The sequence below is a fragment of the Cydia fagiglandana genome, chromosome 3 (assembly GCF_963556715.1).
Source record: "Cydia fagiglandana chromosome 3, ilCydFagi1.1, whole genome shotgun sequence".
Taxonomy (NCBI): Eukaryota; Metazoa; Arthropoda; class Insecta; order Lepidoptera; family Tortricidae; genus Cydia; species Cydia fagiglandana.
The window spans coordinates 11,730,224-11,750,510 of record NC_085934.1 but is presented as its reverse complement, the minus strand read 5'-3'; the positions used below and the strand labels follow the sequence as shown (position 1 = coordinate 11,750,510).

Genomic DNA, 20,287 nt, shown 5'->3' with positions numbered 1-20,287 from the left:
TTTCTGAGTGGCACTGATGAACAGACAATTTCTCTCTTACCAAGGATTTGAAGGGCCTATTCCTTTCTCCAGACTATTCGTTTTATTACATGACTATAATAAAATAATAATATGACGCATGATTAGCAACTACTTTTTAGACAGTTTTCACCTAATTTTGTTCTCAAACCTGGCAAACACAATAATTTGAGAAGTCAACTTTATCTGCTTTTAGTTTAAATCATGAGAGGTTGCCGTTCTCGAGAATACTCTACGAGTATGTGCTGAAACGTTAATAGTAAGAAATAATTCTACAACGAACGGTATAACAATACATTGGCCTGACATGAAGGCAATTTTTGAATAAATATCACTCACAATTTATAGTCAACAGTATATACAGTTATTTAAAATAAGATTTGTAACGTTTATTACTACCATATGGAATGGGAACCTGCGAAGCGAAAGCTTTCGAGCTACCTAATGACCGTGCTCAGGTTTGACCCCGACCTAAAAGGTCCCACCCATCCTAGTAATACGGTATACCCGTGTTCAACAATGACCCCTAATTTCCCACACATGTGTGCATATACATTAAAACTCCCTGCAAAAGTCACTAGTCAGTACCTACCTTAATTAGGTATGGGAGATATGAATAAAATATAGATAACTGAGATAAAAATAAAAGAGACAAACTATGAATGTGACTAAGGAAGGCCAAGAAGAAAGAGTAGACAATGACGGATAGCAAACAAGATAAGTAAAAAGTGAGTGAGGAATACATAATTATACGAAATTAAACGAATAACGAATGAGAGGAGCGATGATAATATCGTTTAATCTACCTAGGTATATAGAAATTCTTTAAGCCTTTTAGATTGAATAACTAAAGGGTGCTGCGCTACACCGAGCCACAAGCGCTGTTCATCATTGCTTTCCGAATGTTAGCATCAAGCAAACCAGCATAAGTGTGATCTCAACCAATAATTGAAGCCAATGTGGATGGACATTTGGATAAGTGTGTTATGTATGTTACAATTGTTCGTCTATTTATTTAATATAATAAATTTCATCTTTTTATCTTTAGTGATGTTTGAGGTGTGCAATAAAGACTATTTGTATTGTATTGTATTGCATAAAGTCACAACAAATATCTTCATACTTTCAAAGTTTATATTTTGAGTCTTAAAAGCCTTAAACTCAGTGGGTGAACGTGTAATAAACGTAAAAAGGTTAGGTTTTCCACGAAGGAAGGTGCTAAGCTGGTGCTAAGTAATATACATCTTGGCGTGTTCGTCAGTGAGTTCTATGACAAACTGCAAATGTGTGAATCTTGTACTTTGATTTTTAGATTTACATCATCGTGTATAAATTTACCTATACCTACCTATATTTAAAAAACAATATTTAAGTATAGTATTGGAAATTATTTTGTTAGTTACATTTACATTACAAACAATTATAGTCATTTCGGTTGATCCTAATTAGGTACATTACCTGCAGCTGAAATCCTTTCATTGCCTTTTACCCGAAATTATGTTATTGTAAAATAGCACATTCATATGCTCACGTGTTCAATTATTATTACAGATTTAAAGGTCACACGTAGACTGGGTATCCCGAGGCAAAGGCTTGCCAGCGCTCAGAGGGAATACGCAGGAGAAAGTCCGCGCACCGCCCTGTTATGGCGGCATTTCTCATTCCTCGAGCCTTTTCCCCTGTTACTTGTGTAAATCTGTCTCTTTGGTATTATAATTACATCCATATTTCTCTTGGTTGGAATTGTTAACATAGAAGGAGAGAAGATTAACTAATATTATTTATAGAATTGTTGCCTTAAAGTTATTGTTAAACCAACGTTAACAAAAACATTTGAAGCCTAATAAAGCTAACAAAATATATTAATAATAAAATTGAATATGATAGCTATATCGTCTAGGTAATGTTTTTAGTTTTGGTTAGCGTAAAGTGGGCATAGAATTGTACACTCAATATACCTACCTAAGTAATTAGAATTACTATCTTACCCCCTTATTCAGAAACGTTTACTAAAGTTGACAAGCCGATAATAATCGTTTGTCCCTTTCCGACGTATTGGTATGATGGGGTTAGAGTTTATGATCAGGCGTACAGAGAAGGCTAGACAATGTGTTCGGTCGGTTTGTCACCCTTGATGTACGGAACCCTGATAATGTGTATAAATACTACACACTGTCATATATATAATTACCTTCCGGGAGGAAGCTCTAAGCTAACCTAACCTACAAAATAGCTAATTCATGAGTATACCTCGGCATGACAAATGTGCGCCTTAACTGATCCCGCGCCACCCCTAGAAAAGCACAATGTGTGTGGTGGTGGGATATTCTGGCATCTACCGCATCAACACAAGAGTGTGACCTCTGCGCGGCGCGCGCGGCGGCAAGGTCACGACCGCGCGTGCGCGTCAGTCGTGACCCGATCATGCGCTGTGCTCAACTCCACCGACTACATGCGACATTTACGTCAAACACAATACAGATAGAGTCCATAATAATTCCATACTAATTTCGCTAGGGCCCTGCATCTAATACTGTACCAGTTGTTAAAGCCGCATAGGACACTATAATATCACAAACGATTTGATTGCAGTCGCAGCGCCGTTTTGTATTTACTTATGTAGGTAGGTACATATTAATCGTGTCCTGTGGGTCGACAACATTGAATCACTACCACCGAATAGCGACACGCTGAGATCATAGATGGTTTTATTAACAAATATATTTTACAAACTACTTCAAGAAGTGTATTATCCTATTATCATTTCATTATCATTTAGTCTTTAAAAACAACCACTGTACTATACTTTTCTCAATAAATTATTTGTATTTGTATTTCAATACGATAGTGTGGGTTTTGTAATGCACGATATTTTATTAGTTTTGAGTCACACCGAACAGTTATCATAACGCGCTACGATGCGACACGTATTTATTAGACGCTGTCGCTAACCCGAGACCGTGAACTCGGCGTCATCTTCGAGGCAACACAAAACGAAATTATTGTGTTTGCATACCTAAGCACTGTATTGTTTTAACAATACGTTGTGAGATAGGTAGTTTTCAAGGTCTCGTGTGACCTTCAATAACCCTGACACGCGGAAGTGTTTCGGCAAGTGAGCTAACTAATAATCCTATGGAACTTTACACCCATAGATTGGGCAAACGCTTATTACTATTTCAATTTGCATAGTTAGCAGTTAGTCGTAACGGTCGATTGTCGAAGGCCTTATTTGCTGGTGGTGGGAGGAGGCCAAGAATGGTCATACATTATACTGGGGATCATTTACATCGCGGTGCGACGGACGTGCGGGATTGCGACTCCATGTATGTAAGTACAGGGTGGCTGCTATGGCACTCACTCACCACTGCATGCAAAAAACCCCTGCATAGCGCTCCTTAAACGCTTTCTTTTTTAACGTACTTATGGTATCCGCTTAACGATTAAACCGTTCAAGTCACTGCGATAAATCGTCAGAATAACAAGTCTGTTTCATTGTGCTTCATTAGACATTGTTACAGATTCTTTTATTCTCTAGATTCGGTGATGCGTCAATTTTGGATCCAAAATCGGTTACTAAAATACTGCCCTTCTAAGCCAAATAGCGCTATCTCAATAACAAATGATTATGAAAATGAAATTGTCAGCTAAGTATATAAATTAAAGTTAAGTTAGCAATTGACATTAAAATGGATTGAACTGTCTTTTGAGATACTTAGCGCTATTTGGCTTAGTAGAGCAGTATTCAAAACAAAGTTTATTGTTGAATCACCATTAACATCTACAAAATGACAAGAACCGAGTACGTTAAAGGTATCCGAAACTTTTGTGGCGCGAGTGAGAGGCGCGCCCTCGCGGCGCCGGGTCCTTGCAGCAATGTGGTCGTCAGAGCCGGCCCCTGCGCCTGCGCACCCTGCCAGTGCCATGCGAGTGAATGTCCAACCTTACTGACCAACAACACTGTACTGCAAAACGAAAGCCTTCGAGCAATATACGCTTTTCTTAATTGGTTTTGGCGTGCACAACAAAACAGTACATTTATAAAAAGGGAGTCGTAAGAATAAATAATTGTTCATTAATAACACGTCTGACTAGGACATAGCAAATTAAAATAAAAACAAACAAAATAATTAGACCGGGTCTTAGACTCGGGTAGTCTTCATAATTTTTAGTATGACCTACATATTCACCTCGCGGAGTAAGGGTTGTAAAATCACCCTATACATAATGGCTAAAACTGCTATTTTACTTATGTGTTCCGCAAATAGTTTGATTCGTATTTAATTATAGTAGTAAGGAAAATCTAAGTACCTGACACATGTAATACCTACATATACATGATATATGTATTTTATTAAAAACTATATAGTGGTTCCCAAAAGCATTATGTACCTGCGACACGTCATGTCTTCATTAGCACCACTGCGTGTATTGTGTTATCGAGTAAATTTACATATATTACTAATTTACACTCTATTCTTTAATCTTGCCTACGACTATACACAATTATTAAGTTACCTATGGTTTTAGTTTGTGGTGGTTATAAAGTGACACACAACAATGGCAACCTATCGTCAATTTTCTTTTTCATTCATATGGTCATCAAAGAGTTGTTAACACACCGCTATTCTTTAGTTGCCTACTGACGGTGTTATGAGAATTAGACGCGCTTTATTTGCTTACATCACTCAGTGTATCTACAATATACACATGGCATTCCTCATTATCACAATCAAAACAAGAAGGAAAATCGGAGAGCTTGCTGAATCGAAGTTGATACCATTAACAAATACATCAAACAGTATTTGAGAGAAAAACGCATTTAACCAATTTGCAAGACCCAATAACAGCTCCGCGAACAGTTTGTGCGGAGCTCTGAAAACTTCAACCCACATCTTCAATACTACTCATACTTGTAAAAATAAAAATACGTGTAGGTATGTTTTTCGCATGTTTGCATAAACACCGAGTAAAATTATTGTAAAATAAAAGCAAAATAATCAAGAAATTCTGAACCACGTTTCACACGCTTGTACCTACTTAACACGATATTGGTTCACATTCTTAAACATTCAAAAACTTTGGAGGACATCGCATAAGTACCTACCACGTTTGTTAACAAAAATCATAAACAGGAAAACATGCATCTTTTTCTTTTTATACCGTAATCTTTAAACTGAACTCAATTACGATTATATGTACCCATGTATTATAATGTTGAGCCGTATAACGAATCAAGTTAATAAAAACGTACATTCATATACTAAAAAGGTAAAGCTAGCCTTGTTGACGTCTGTTTTTCTCAGTTGCACATATTGGTCCCAGCCAGATTCTCCGTCTTTTTCCCACTAATAAGCTACGTTCACACACGCAGATACATCGTGCCTGTGTGAGTTGTCTACGCGATGGATGAATAAACAGTTTCTCCGATTTTACGATTCAATGGCGATATATAGATACCTATCTATGCAAAGTTGGGTAATCTTTTTGAATGACATTACTTTAATGATCTGGTAAAATACAACAAATTAAATCTTTAAATTCCAACTGGTCTCAAGTGTTGAATACTGTGAAAAAGAGCAATATCTAAAAGCAGAGATCTTTTTTTAATATAGTACCTACCTAGATCACATCTCACACCTAACCTAATAAAATAATGAGAAAACGAAATGAACGGCGGTAAGCAACCACCGCTTCCGCGCGTTTCCACACTGAAAACAATACCTGAGAGTAATTAGTAATTATCTACTGACTCGTCCATAAACAAAGGGCAAACAACGGGATTGAAATCTTCGGTCGACCCTTTATGGGATTCTAACCACAAAGGAATCCCCGAACGACAAAAAAAAATGTATCCCCATTAATGTCCGAAGCTCCTGCGGCGGACGCACTCTCGATTTCAGCCTTATACCCCTCTAATAAGAAACTGTTTTGCATAATACACACGCACAAGCACTATAAAATATTGATGCCTTACAATTTCAAACCTTGATATAAGATAATAAAATGCTATAATGGATTTGCTCTTGTACGGCTGTGGCTGTGAGTGAACAAAAAAAGAACAACCGATTTACCTACTGTATATGGACATGGACATTTTTAAATAAATTGAACATTTATCCATCGTGCATATAATTATAAATGACAACTTGTATTCATATTATATGCAAAAGAAAATAAGTTGATTTTAATGCCAATTAGCTACCTGTGTTGTAGTTAAGAGTCCCAAGAACCTAGCCGCCGCCGCAATACAATCAAAGTTTTGCTCCCATTTTAAAACGATATTCTAAAATAACATGAAATTTGAAATGAACATTAGACATTTATATATTATCGGCGGGCGGTTTGTTGGAAATTACAAACAATATTTAATCTATAGTTAATTTTTCTTTTTAAATCCACAGAAATAAGAATCAAGTTCTAAATCGAGCATGCTTAGCGGAAAGTATTTGAAGTGCGAATATGAAAGCGGACGATATTGAACAATATATCAATTTTTAATCAACTTAATAAACGTTTTATCATAGGTAAGTACATGCATTATGATTTAAAAGTTTCATCGCTACTATGGAATTTGCTTTCGGTACGAAAAAATAACACAAATTTCTAAGTCCTGCAGTCATAAGATGACATGTTGTTGTGGATGCCAATACGAATATTCGTAAGGAGTTTCGGAATATTAGAGTTTTCACGAATATAATTAGATTAATTGGTATTAAATATTAAATACTACCGTACTTACCACTTAAACTGCCTAATTGTTTAATTACTAATTAGGCACATAAATAAGTAAGTAGGTACATACATTTATATGACAAATGACAATCGATAGGTACTAGTTATGCCCAGCCAAATTCAAATTAACCGACAGTATGTTTGGCTTAGTTATTAGTGAAAAGTTGACAACTACGGTTTCTATCTTCGCCAAAAACAAATGTGTGTGTTACAAACAAGAATTTTTATTTGTTTTTCTATATCTTGAATGTTTTCTTCGTACTTACGTTTACTTATCTAAATATGTATAGGTACCTACTCGTAAAGTACCTAAGTGTTTTCCAAAGTTGACTTTTGATGCTTACAGTACAGTACAAAATTTGTACAATTAAATACAAATTATATATGATTTAAAAAGTATTTCATCGTCCGAGCGTTAGCGAAGGCCTACGTTCCAATCCAATTTAGCATTAAAATACGGCAAATAATTTCTGCAAATGAAGTGTAAATATCATGGACGTCAGGACAGGACACTAACTGACCGGTACAGTTCATTTCTCGCGATCCCTTCAATAAAGACTTCGTTCCAAGAACAATCAATAAAATGTTCAATTTGACAGATCCACGTTATGCTCACGGTCGGAAGAAATTTTATCCCCCGTCGAGATTTCTGTCGGACGCTGCGAGCCTCGCTGCCTAAAGTGACGTTGGTCCAGCGAATGTGTGAGTGCTGCTGATACATATGTGTGCGTGAGTACCTACAGCCTCCATGTGATGGGAAGTGAACCCTTTGCGCGGGGAAACCGTTTTTTATTTGCACTCGGACAGCGGCATCAGGTAGAAAGGATGATCGTTAATTTTTAAAGGACATACTGAACTTTGTGTTTATACACGCGGTCATGATCTGATATGTTAGTGTGATCTCTAAGAAGTCGGTAACAGGTTTTTCGGTGAACAATTATCATTGAACTCCTAACAATACCATAACATTAGCAAACCTGTTCTCGCTATGCAGTTTAAGGAAGTCAAGTTTACTTAAAATAGATTTGTGTATTTTTGTTTTCCGTCACTTTTGTAAATGCCGTTCAAAATTAGTGTTTCTTTTTTCTATTTTATTATATTTTATAAGCGTGATATGTTATAAGAAAACCTGCGGTTTAACTTGGTATCGCATGGTAATTTTTCGCGTAGGAAATTAGGAATTACAATGAATACGCATTGGTTTGGCTTGACTTAAATCGAAACAAAATGATATGTTCAAGGCAAGATCAAATTTTAAACTACGTACATTCAAATCAAATTAGGTTTCACACTGATGCAAGGTATTTATTGCAAAAAACGAGTTATTGGCAATATTATACCAGTAGGTACTGTGACATGTGATGTGATGATTATCACCACGCAGGGTTAGATTAGAAGCAACTGAGATGCTGGGAATAGTAGTCGATATTAACAGTCCCGCATGGAACGAATCATTTGTAAATGTAACTTTAGCACGATTCTGTGTGAGGCGTGCTGCAAAATACTTTTTGAATGGAATGCATTCATAAATCGATGAATGATCACCCGTCTTCAGTTAGTATTTAAGATTATTGTTATTGTATAACACAACTTTATGTTAACGTTTTAGGATAACAATAATATTGTATGCATTCCACAGTGCCTTTTCTTTGTCTCTCTAATTATGCTTTCATTTAAGTAAAAGAGAAAAATCCCCGCAAATTGCAAAATTCGGTTTTAGCCATCTGAACCTGAACCTGAGGGAAACCTATCTAGATATCTTAACACGGAAAACCGAGCGAATACAAAATGATTTGGTATTCACGATAGTAGAATCACGGAGAAGCCATATTCGCCGATCACGCCAGCGGATGCACGTAAGGGATATTCCCAGTATAAAGTGAAAATTTATTTAGTTTTCCCAGTAGATTATAATCTTTGCTAATTTTGTAGTAAAACCGATTTTGTAGTAAGTAGCACAAATATATCTTGGTTCATAAATGTTTAACTGAAATGATATTTTACAAACCTAAAAACTCGTAAGAGCTGGCGGCTACCTCGCACAACGTATTAGCATTGCGAGCATCCGTAGGTAGGTACAATGCCTCAGGGACCTATTTTAGATTTAAGCTAGTTATTAATTTCGTTTAGTGGTACCGCTGTATATATCTTGTATGTAAATAAATACGCGTATTGAGAATAACCCGCGCGGAATGGGCCCGCGCCGCGCGCTGTCCGGGAGTGCGAGACCCCGTTGATGTCTTTTGCTAAGAGCTTAATGTCTCCCACTTTCACGAGTTTGTTGACCCTGCCTCTTCAGATATTTCGCGTAAACCTTTTCAATGAAAGCCCTTTTGTATGGCATAATGTATATATAAATTGACTTTTTATACAGATTTGCCCACACTGAAGGTAATACGGACGAAAATTGAAAGACAAAATCGTATGAACTAATCTCTATTTTACTTATTTTTGGTTTAATTAGCCGAATTATTGCTTTCAGACTTGCAACCTTAATTTATTTATATTTTTGTATTTTTAAGTAGGTATACTTGATTAATGATTACCGTAAGTACTCTGGCTTCCTTATTCGTGAGCAAAATTCCGCAAAATTTTCTCGGACTTAATTACCTTCACGACCGCACAAAGACCACGACTCGGGAGAAACACAAAATTCGAATAAAAAATATTCATAACTGTTAAGATTTCAAAAAAAAGTTGTTTACCGGGCAGATAATTACATTAAATAATGATTGGGGGCAAAAAGGCACAGCGCTCATCTCGAGGGCTCGCCGGCCGCTCGATGAGGCAGTAAAATAAGGCTTCACGACGCGGGAGGGGCGAGGGATTCGGGGCAAGAGGGGGGCGAGTGTGGGGGAGGGGGGCGAGGGACACGCAGCCTGTCGCCCTCAGGAGAAACCTAAGGTGGCAAGTCAACACCGGTAGCGATTTCAGCAAGCTTAAAGTATAAGTTTCAAGGAAAGCCTTTTGGTTAGGACACTTATAACTGCACTCATATTGGAATGGAAATTAAGTCGAAGCGGATCCATTTATGTTATTGATGAATTGATGATAAATATATGTACATTTAAATTAGCTACCGGCTAGGGTAAAAATAGATTGGCATTGGTATTTTATGTCTTATTCATAAATTTAATTGTGTTTTATTTGGTTATAATAACTTAAATATTATAAATTGCGATTGCTTAAGACTCATAATATAGTATCTTTATAAATAAATGTTGTGTTTTAGTTGCATAGATACAAAATTTACCCTTTTCCTATAATAGATAGGCCTATGCTGGGTGCCACTTTATTCTGCTGATAATCTTAATACTTACATTCCTATGTTCTTTAATAGTACTTCTACTAGACAATTAGGTAGAAATACCTTATTAAATAAAATGGCAGATAAGTTTTAATGCTCATAAACACTTTGATTTAATATGCGAATGTTTAGTACTATATTATCCTGAAATGAGTTTTAATCAAGAATAAAATCGCTTTTAGCTTGTATTAAAAGCCGCTTCTCAACAAAAAGTCATCATTAAAGTGTTGGAGGCGGCGAACGCAGCCTCCCGCTTAAACGATCCAGCCGACTTTTTACCACTCGACCTACCGACCAATCCATATCGACACTTTTTGTTTTCTCTACTGGAAACTTTTCCATTTTGAAAACTTATTGTAATTATCAGCACACAATACCCTATTTGAAATAGTTGGACCGCTCCCACTGGACGCCAGTAGGCCTTATAAGACCGGTGACTCACGGCTTGATTTGAGAATATTATGAGACAATAAGAAGACAAGCTTCAGAAAACAATGATATAGTTACATTGTAAAATGTAATGGCCGTAGATAGTGAAAAAATTAGTTAAATTTATTTAAAAATCTTTAAACAATCATGGTTTATAAAAAAATACACATTATACCGGGTGTGGCCTGTAACATGAGCAAATAATTAAAACATTGATTGATTGTACTCCTCAAACGGTGACACTTTATTTCAACAACTTTTAAAAATTATGAAGTATTTAGACCTCCTATTTTTCATACAAAATAAATATTATCTTCAATGGACGCCATCGCCATGCCATATTATTTGTGATTGACGTTGCTTGTCATGCCTTAAACATAACAAAATTCTCAATCTCGCAATACATTGCGTCTTAGAATAAACTTTAAAGTGTATTAAAAATCAAACCACAAGTTATTTTCAAAGGTTAGAAACAAATGTTGGTCAGTATGAGGAGTACAGCCTACAGTTAAATTTTTTGCTCGTATTACAGGCCACACCCAGTATATTATATGTAGATATTGTTAATAAATAATGCAACTCGATCATCGATTTTGCGAAATATGTAGTAGTAAAAAATAAATAAAACATTTTCACTTACATTTTACACACGATACATACACGATATCTTACATTCTTCATCAAGTAGGTATCTTATTGTGTACACCTCGTATCGTAAACTTATTTATAATATAAATTATAATTATAGCGATGACAAACGGCGCCGATTTTGTATCTTAAAAAAAAATCTTTTTCATCTCTGAATAAGTAATTTATTCTTAATAATAAATTGAGTCAGTGCAAATTCGAACGCCGCCAGTCTCGCGATAAATGATAATTACGATAACGGCTAGTAATTACAGCCGAGTCGCAAAACGACAACAGGAAATATTATTAAATCTGTTATTTCAAAATTATGCATTAAAATTTTTCTCACCACAAGTTACATCACATGTTAAGCTCATACCCGCATACTAACTAACACTTAATACGTATTACTTTGCCGATAAGGTGAGTGGATGGAGCAGTTAAGAACGATCTTAGTTAGTGGAGCGAGATACGTTAAAGCCTTATTTATTACGGTCGTCGGAACACTACTATCGGTTTCGTAACAAGACAGAAATGAATCCAATCTTCATAATTTTCCACTATTAAATGTTTTTTCACATTTTAAATGGTGGAAAGGTCGCCATGTGTACAATGAATGGGCTCCTATCCATGAGCGCGGGGTCGAGGCCAAAGCCGAGGACTGTGCGCGTCATCGCGCTCTCATGCAGAGTTAGGGTATCCGGAACGGCATGCTCGTTAAAGGATTCGTTCGATCGTTAAAGGATTTCAGATACTTTAGACTTTAGTCTTTAGACTCTAACCTTACAAGACAAGAAGCGATTGGAATATATCAACCCTATTAGCAATAACCATCAATTTAGTATATCAGACATGAGACTAGACATGTCGTTTGGTAGTATTATTACCTGCATAATTAAGTCCATGAAACCCAATACAGACAAAAGACCCAATAAAGACTTAATGGGAGGGTCAAAATGGGGGCCGAGGTATTCACATGACGGAGCTTCACTATTAAGATACCTATCTGACCTAACGAGGGCCGCTTATAAACTCAGCTCTATTGTATCTAATTGTATAGATGCTAGACAATTCCAGCTGTTATATCAAGAATTATAATTTATATGACTCTTAGTTAATCATTCTTAGTACGATATTATTAGTTACTTAAAAGCAGTACTAATTCATTACATTATTATAGCAAGGGTCGGCAAACCGCGGCTCGCGAGCCGCATGCGGCTCTTCAAGGGACCAAAAACATCCCATTTAGACTTCTTAGACGACTGAAAACAACATTTACGGCCCTTTCAGATTCCTATAACTGATGATTTAAACTGCGGTTAGCTCTTCTTCTCAAAAGTTTGCCGACCCCTGCATTATAGTATTACGGTAAAATAATAGTTATGCCTTAGAGGTGAATGTATTATACAAAAATGTGTACCTATGTGTGTAATGTTTAATACCCATAAACTTGAAATACATATATTTAATATAAACATAACAGCTATTTAAAAAAAAATACCCTACTCGTTTAGTTAAAGAACGATTAAGATATTGATAGATACTTAGATTAGGCAAGCTATATAATAGTCAAGTTCCCTTTAATGGAGATGATTACCTACCCAGATTAAATTTACCCACAGTTTTTTCGTTTAATACCACAATATATTCCATATCCGTCTATCTGGCGGCCAATCCGTCACAGTCAACTTTCTTGAAGAGTAAAATTCAGAAACTATACTTAGATTAAATTGGCATATGTATATATATAAATAATTGTTCTTTGTTTTGTTCCAAAGTCAGTATGAATTAATATTTAAGGAAAACATTATGGTTCAAGTGAATGAGAAATTGCGAATGATAAAACCCAAGCCAAAGTTGGTTTAAAGTATATTTAGAAAAGGTAGGTAAGTAAACATGTAAATTTTATCTCGATATTAGCACGTCGAACTATTTCTACACGTCAATGCTTTGTGGAGCGAGGCCCATTAAATATGAGACCATTAATGACATCAATATCTGAATACACCATGGGTACATAGACTTTTAGAAAAATCAGTAAGTAATAAGTATTGGCAGGGGTGCGAAACTCTTGACTTCGACCAAACTCGGCTCCGCTCGGCTCAGCATTGCTCCGAGCAATTCTATTCCGAGTAATCCTAATGGTTACCACAACTTGACGTCCCTTTGCGTGCACGACCACAGATAAGATAATGACTTGAATTTTGACAACCCTAAATAGCCGAAAGGGATACTGCCATATATTAGAAAGGGACACCATAATTCGACCCTGAACTGCTGTCAAACTTGGGTTCTGTGGAAAGTTTCCTTTCTGTACGGCAGTAGTATTATTTATTTTGTGGTATTGGTATCGACGGTTTGGCTACGGCTACATCACAGCATCGAAATGTGATCGGCTCGGGAGCGGCGGGCCGCGGGCCCTCGCAAGTTCAAGGTGAACGCGTCGCTCCGCCCACGCGCCGCTCCTAGCACAACCGTTATGCTGCAGGCTTCAGAACAGAACAAACACTATCGCCAACCTCCTACCAATACCCACTGACCACTTTTGCTGTTCCTAAAATTAAGTTTAAGTAGGTAAGTACCTATGAATGACGCAGCGTCAAACGTATTAATTGGTAATCAAGTCAGCGATAATTTGGTTAACTTTTCTGAATGTTCTTCGAGAACAATGGCGGATTCTAATTCTAATAAGTAGTTTTATTTTAGTTTAGTTTTTAGTTCATAGTTAGTTTTAATGTTTTCTTAATAACAGGTTATGAATTTGATCTAGATTTGTTATAGATATGTGTCATTGACATCAGTGCCAAAAATGACGATTATGGTTAAAGAAATGTAAAGCCCGACCAATACTCGTATTATATGAGACGTTCCACGACGGCAGAAGGTACCTTATGACGGCTGGCGCTTACGTCGCATAGCACCGCAATAATATTGGAGCGGCGTTAATAATAGCGTAAGCACCAACCGCCATTAAGGTATACCTCTACCCATGGGACGTCACATATGATCATTTTGTCAGGCGCTGTTATTCTCATGTATGGGGTGAGAGTTCAGTATGAAAAAAATAGTTTCAGTGAAATCCTGCAACATGGCGCGTGATCATACTGATCATATATTCCTAGTCAGGCTTTATAATAGGCATAGGCAACCCGATAGGAGACGAGTTCGCGGACATTTCGCAAATAAATAATTAATATCAACTTCAGCGGCAACGTTATTTATACAATTAGACAATTGTATAAAGAACTTTATACAAAAGTTAACAAGCCGATAATAATCATTTGTCCCTTTCCGACGTATTTGTAAGATGATTCGGTCGCCGAATATTCGGTATTCGGCCGAGAGAGGGGGCCGAATATTCGGTATTCGGCCAAATTCACTAGTCAGGGCATCTCTAGTTTAGTAGATACCACATTTTTTTCTTGGCTGAGATTTTTGTAGCCGTTCTTAGCACATACTACAGCTATCAGAACAGAGGAAGCATTATTATCACTAGGCTTCTAACCTAACCTAACTGGCTAACTATATCCACTGACCACTTTGTTGCCGTCAAATAACTCGCCAAGTAACTGCCTACCTACCTTATCAGCGGCATAAGAGAATATTTGGCACTCAAATGTATGAATGCAGTTTTTCTTGTTACTAAAATCGATGACATGGTTCCTAAGAAGAGATCGTCGTATGTCTTATAGTTTATAGTTATCTAAATGGGCTATCCTCTACAACGTTTATTTTGACACTTCCACACTTTGTCATTGCACAAATGCACAGACTGTGCAGAGTTAGCTTGATGTAACTCTAAATAGTCTAAACACCCTTGAATACAAGATGGCCGTAGTGACCTTAACTATTTGTCTGTAACATTTTATTTTATGAATTTTATGATTAAGTAGGTATGACAAATGTCTAGACAGTGCAGCCAGTTTTTGTGCTGAGGTACTAAAGTGTCTGGTCGTCATCATGCTTCATTGTCAATTAATCACGGGCTGAATGCTGTCTGTCCCGGCGCTCACCTTTAATACTTACCTGCAAGCAATCTCCAAAACGCGGAAGTTGCTAAAGGGTACTTAATTGCCCGGCTCTAAAGCCTTACCCCCTTATTCATAAACGTTTACTAAAGTTAACAAGCCGATAATAATCGTTTGTCCCTTTCCGACGTATTGGTATGATGGAAAGGGACAAACGATTATTATCGGCTTGTTAACTTTAGTAAACGTTTATGAATAAGGGGGTTAATCTCGCATCGGTATCACTAGCCTGCATACATAATAAGCGAGGCCTTTCCATCGCATGCAACTAACATTCATTTCAACTGCATATAATAAGCTGGCTTATTACATTTTTGTTATTGACTCTAATTACTTTTTAAATGGGCGCGCTGATTATTTCTCCAGTTTGCTAATGCTCTAAGGTAAATTGACAATTAACGAGCTTCTTGTTACATCCTAATAGTACCTAACACGAAGTTGCGCCGCCTGACTGCGCAATGTCACACACACATCACACCTGCGATCGCTATCAGTGCAACCTGTGCTAAATAACCCGTAAAATATAGATCCTGATTCTGGAAAACACGTTTGTTAAGAGTAAGTAACTGCCAAAATGATTAGTCTATTATTTTTTAAGTTCTGTAACTACATACTAGTTAATGTAGAAGGCCGATGAACGATGATCCTATTACTATCCTTATCCTAGTACTGCTGTCCGTCTAAGATGTCAGCAAGGTATACTTAGTCATCAGTAATATGAGGTAGAAAATTTTAATTTTCAGAGTGTAAACAATTAAACTAGTGACTCTGTGAGCTGTAGACCTTTTTGTTCTAAACATTGTGCTTAAATATAATGAAATGATTACTGAGCCATAAATAAACAAACATATTTTAAAGTATGGATTTCACACTGAGCTTAAATGTTTGTTAAGACCCATGCACTATTCGAATAAAAAAAGCAATTTACATTAAGCATACCAAATTGCAGCGAGATAAATAACTTGTAATAAATTAAAAGTTTTATTTTACTTTATACCTACTCAGTTGTATCCGCTGAGATGGAATTTCCCATCTTGAATCTGTTAAGACACCTGGCAACGCGATATTTCGATGCCGTCTCATAAATCTAGGCAATAAAATACGACGTAACCACGACTATTTAGAGTTAATCTTGTTTTATTCGAAATTTGAGAACGGGCTATAAACCGTAGTCGACGCGGTCTGCCGTGTGTATAGGTATCTATTGTTTTCCTTAATACTTATCCTCCCAAAGGGAGTTGAAAGACCGCGTTCTCAATTAAAACTGCCTCTCATATACGTTGTTTTTAAGTTATCTGACTGGCCTTCCTAAGGCTGACTTAAATTAAATGAAAATTGCATCACATAAAAGTATTTATAATTTGACATTCTACTCGCCTTCATGGTTGTATTGTATCTGAGTTATAACTGTTATAAGATGCTAATTTGATGAACAGCGTCCAGACAAGGTAACTTTTGAACTATTTGTGATAAAACTTGAACATATTATCAGCATTACTGAGCACTGGGTACAGTAATTTGAGTGAGGTATAAAAATCATAAACTGACCTGGGTATCGTGATGACCTGTCCGAGCTCATCGACGACGTGGTCGGCCAGCACCAGCACCGTGCCCTGCCCGGGCGCGCCTACCACCACCGACACGCCGCCGTCCACCAGCTGCCCGTCTTCCAACTGCCCGCTGATCATCTCCACGCGCTTCTGGTCCGGCGTCGTCGTATATATTACAGTCTGTTTCTCGTCTTCGTAAATGAGATCAATCGGCGTCTTCTCGTCTATGGACTCCATGCCCTGGTCGTACACGTCCGGCTGCACGGGCACCTTGTTGTCGGGCGCGTACGCGGCGAGCTCGTGCGGCGAGTGCCGGTAGGAGTGCGCCTCGGGGGGGTACCCGTCGTCGGAGTCCATCTCGACTTTGTGTGGGTAGTAGTCGTGGGGGTGCGGGTGGTGCGCGTGGTGCGCGTGCGCGGGCTGCACGGGCGTCATGGTGGCGAGCACGGCGTGCGCGGGCGCGGGCGAGCGCGGCGCGGAGGCCGGCGAGGCGGGGGGGCTGCGCTCCGGCACCAGCGGCACCGGCGACACGGCGGACATGGCGCCGCGGGGGGAGGCCGCGCGGGAGGCCCCACTCACCAGCACCCCGCGTAACAATTTGACTCCCCCAATTTCAACTTCTGAAATAATTTCCCACATTGGATAAGTCTGCTTGGAAAACTAAAGTCTATGATATATTTAGAACACTTGTAATTAATACTATAGTCTTCTTGTATCTCATTATTAGGTAGTTAGAAGTGCGTAAACTGCAAATTTTTTGGTTTGTTAAAATAGACCAGTAGTGTGACGTGACCTGCACTACAGTGACGCGTTGAACTCTTTTGTTCAGAAACTTAACAGAGAAATCACGGTATGCTTCAGATGCAAGCGAAGAACTCCACCAGATACTGAACACAAAAGAAAGAAACGAAACAATGCATAAAAGGACGTTGCTTTGACAGAACATCAAAAACAACCAAAACAAAACGCTTCATTTTCACAGAGTTCATAGGTTCGATCGAGATTGCATACGGGTGAGTTAAGGGTGACACGGCAACAGCTGATGTGAGTCCAGTTAGAAGAACTGGTATCGAGGCACCTGACGCCGAAGCGCCCGAACTCGTTCAGAAGCCGCCCTCGGCCGCTCAGACCACCGCGCCCGTACGGTACAAACTGGTAACTATTGTACCACGTGCCTGTCAAACAACAACAGTATGCACCTAATACATCAGGTTACATTTTATTGTGTACGCCAAATTGTAAACACGTTCGATACAACCGGACTTCCAAACTGGAATCCGATCAGATTACCGCGTATTAGATAAGTTCTTTAAATCAAACTGAACCAAACAAAAATAACTACCTACTTGTCCCGATCCCAAATTGTGATGAGGGCGTGAATAGAAAAAATATACACCCGTTGTTTATTATTGCATATTGGAAGATAAAATGAAATTTCATTATCGTAAGGGATCCTAGCTACTTACTTACATAAAAAGATAAATATTGCCCTCTCGATGCAGTCGGGAGGCTGCTATCGTGCGAAAAGGAAAGAGAATATACGCTGCTGGCAGTTCGAGTGGAATGGTAGTGAATCGGTCAGTTTCTGTATTTTCTCGACTTAAAATTCTCTTTGTCTGTCTACCTGATATGGTTGCCTTGCACTTACTTATAAGAATCCAGAATGATTCTTTGCAGAATATACATAGATTATATATAATATACTTATTTGTAGGTAGGAAAAGGTATATTTAGCAAAATGTTTGAACTATTTAATGACTATGAAGTTAAGGTGACCTACCTAATGATTTCGATCGATGTTTTGGTTTATTTGTTTGTACCAATTTGTAACATATAATAATGATAGTGTTAAAGCACTACACTAAATTTGAATTTATCCGAATGTGTTATCGAGTTAATAACGTTCTCGTTAATGTCGGAGCCTAGTCATTTTACTTTCTGAAATTCCAAGACGGCGACCTTGCCATTAGGTACCACCAGTAATGCCTGCTCAGGCAAGCGCCATTGCCTCTCTGCAGGAGGAAAAATAAAATTACAAAAAGGCTTTGCCGCGGAGCCGCCAAGCCTCGCCAGTGTGCGGGTCGCACACACTCTCAGCATGCACGAAGCTCGCCGGCATATCGATACAGCAAGAAATGAACGTAATTCACTCACACACGCTGGCAAATATGGCCTGCTGCGCGGACATACCTACCTATGTAGCTACACGTACAGCACACACGCTCGTTACACATGGATATCGCAGCCTTTTTACTTCGGTTACAAATTAAGATTATTTATATTTGTTAATCTCATAAGAGTGCTTATTGGAAATCGACGACCATTCCTACCGATCCGAATCAAAACAAGGAGGTTTTTTAGTTTCTGAATGCATTTCGAGAACCCGTGAAGGGTAAGCATCTGACGACGACGATCTGAGGAGTATTATGAACCGCGAGCACCACGAGACACTTTCGAGAGCAGCAACACGTCATAGCACTGGTCTGGTGGATCGGGGGCGGCGGCGGCGCGGGCGTCCTGTCCTGTCGCAGGCCGTCACGCACACGCGTCAAACTAGTATCGTGACGTCACGGCCCACCCGGCGAAATTACAAAACCGGCCGGCGGCAGCCGAGTGCGCCAACAAGCGGCGCTGGCGCGGCGCAGTGGTGGACGCGCGGCCGGCCGACCCCGACGCGCCGGCGTTACGTACCGTGGGTGGCGTCGCGACGCTACGCGGCGCGGGACGCGGGCGCGGGGACTGAGCACGCGACGTGCGGCGCTACGGAGCGCGGGCGCAGGTGCTCTGAGCGCAGCAGCCTCCGCGGCCCGGCGCCGCGCCCGCCGCCCCGCGCCGCCCCCGCCGCGCTACACGCACGCACCAAAACGACGAATTTATCTTCCACGCATGCTGACTGACCCTTCTACCCGGAGACGATGTCCAGGGTGCCGCAGCGATTTGCCGCCAGCGCCGATCAAATTTACGATTATGACCTGAGAATAAAAATGTTTTTATCTCGAGCTCGAGACGAGACCCATCTCCTTATCCATTTTATAAGGTGGTAGGTACCGGTTAAGGATTCAAATTTGAACAATTTATTTATATTAGGTCTTCTTAGTTGATGAACTCCCATATGAGATACGTAATAGCAGACGGTGTCCGGTGTCCGACACCGGCGTCGCGCCGCCTGAGGCGACGGACGCAGCGCGGCAGCAGTCGTTGCAAAACTGCGACCTGCGACGCATGGAATTACCCAAGTTTACGCAACTTCCCTTATCTGGCTTTCAAGACAAGTTATAGCAGCATAATAATTTTGTTCAATATCGATCAAAACAAAGTTTACAAATTACATCAAAGTATGGTATTTTTTTATTCTGAAAATACGCTTCAATAGTAGATTGTGTCCCAAAACAAAATGAGGGATCAAAATGACATATTTAATTATTTGCGGCGTGGCGTGGGCGCAAATTAAATCCTGAGCGTATTGACGGATTCAACTGTGGTGGCGCCAAAGGTGGAAAAAAATATGCCACTCCATATACCTATGTGACACATACCTACTGCTTTTCACAAGACGTTCAATACTCTATACTAGCATTAAAATGTCCTAGAAC

The 20,287-nt window shown here is 38.9% G+C and overlaps 1 protein-coding gene across 3 annotated transcripts in view; it reads right to left on the bottom strand.

Moving 5' to 3' along the window:
* The window catches only part of LOC134680063 (protein grainyhead), a 153,383-nt gene extending 133,893 nt beyond the window's left edge, over positions 1–19,490 (bottom strand). For all 3 annotated transcript variants that reach the window (XM_063539072.1, XM_063539074.1, XM_063539073.1), the window contains exons 1-2: positions 19,386–19,490; positions 16,693–17,314 (exon numbers count right to left, since the gene is read on the bottom strand). In XM_063539072.1, the coding sequence (XP_063395142.1) occupies positions 16,693–17,234 (542 nt within the window). In that variant the 5' untranslated portion in view covers positions 17,235–17,314; positions 19,386–19,490. The remainder of the gene's footprint in view (positions 1–16,692; positions 17,315–19,385) is intronic.
* Between the last annotated feature and the right edge of the window lie 797 nt (positions 19,491–20,287).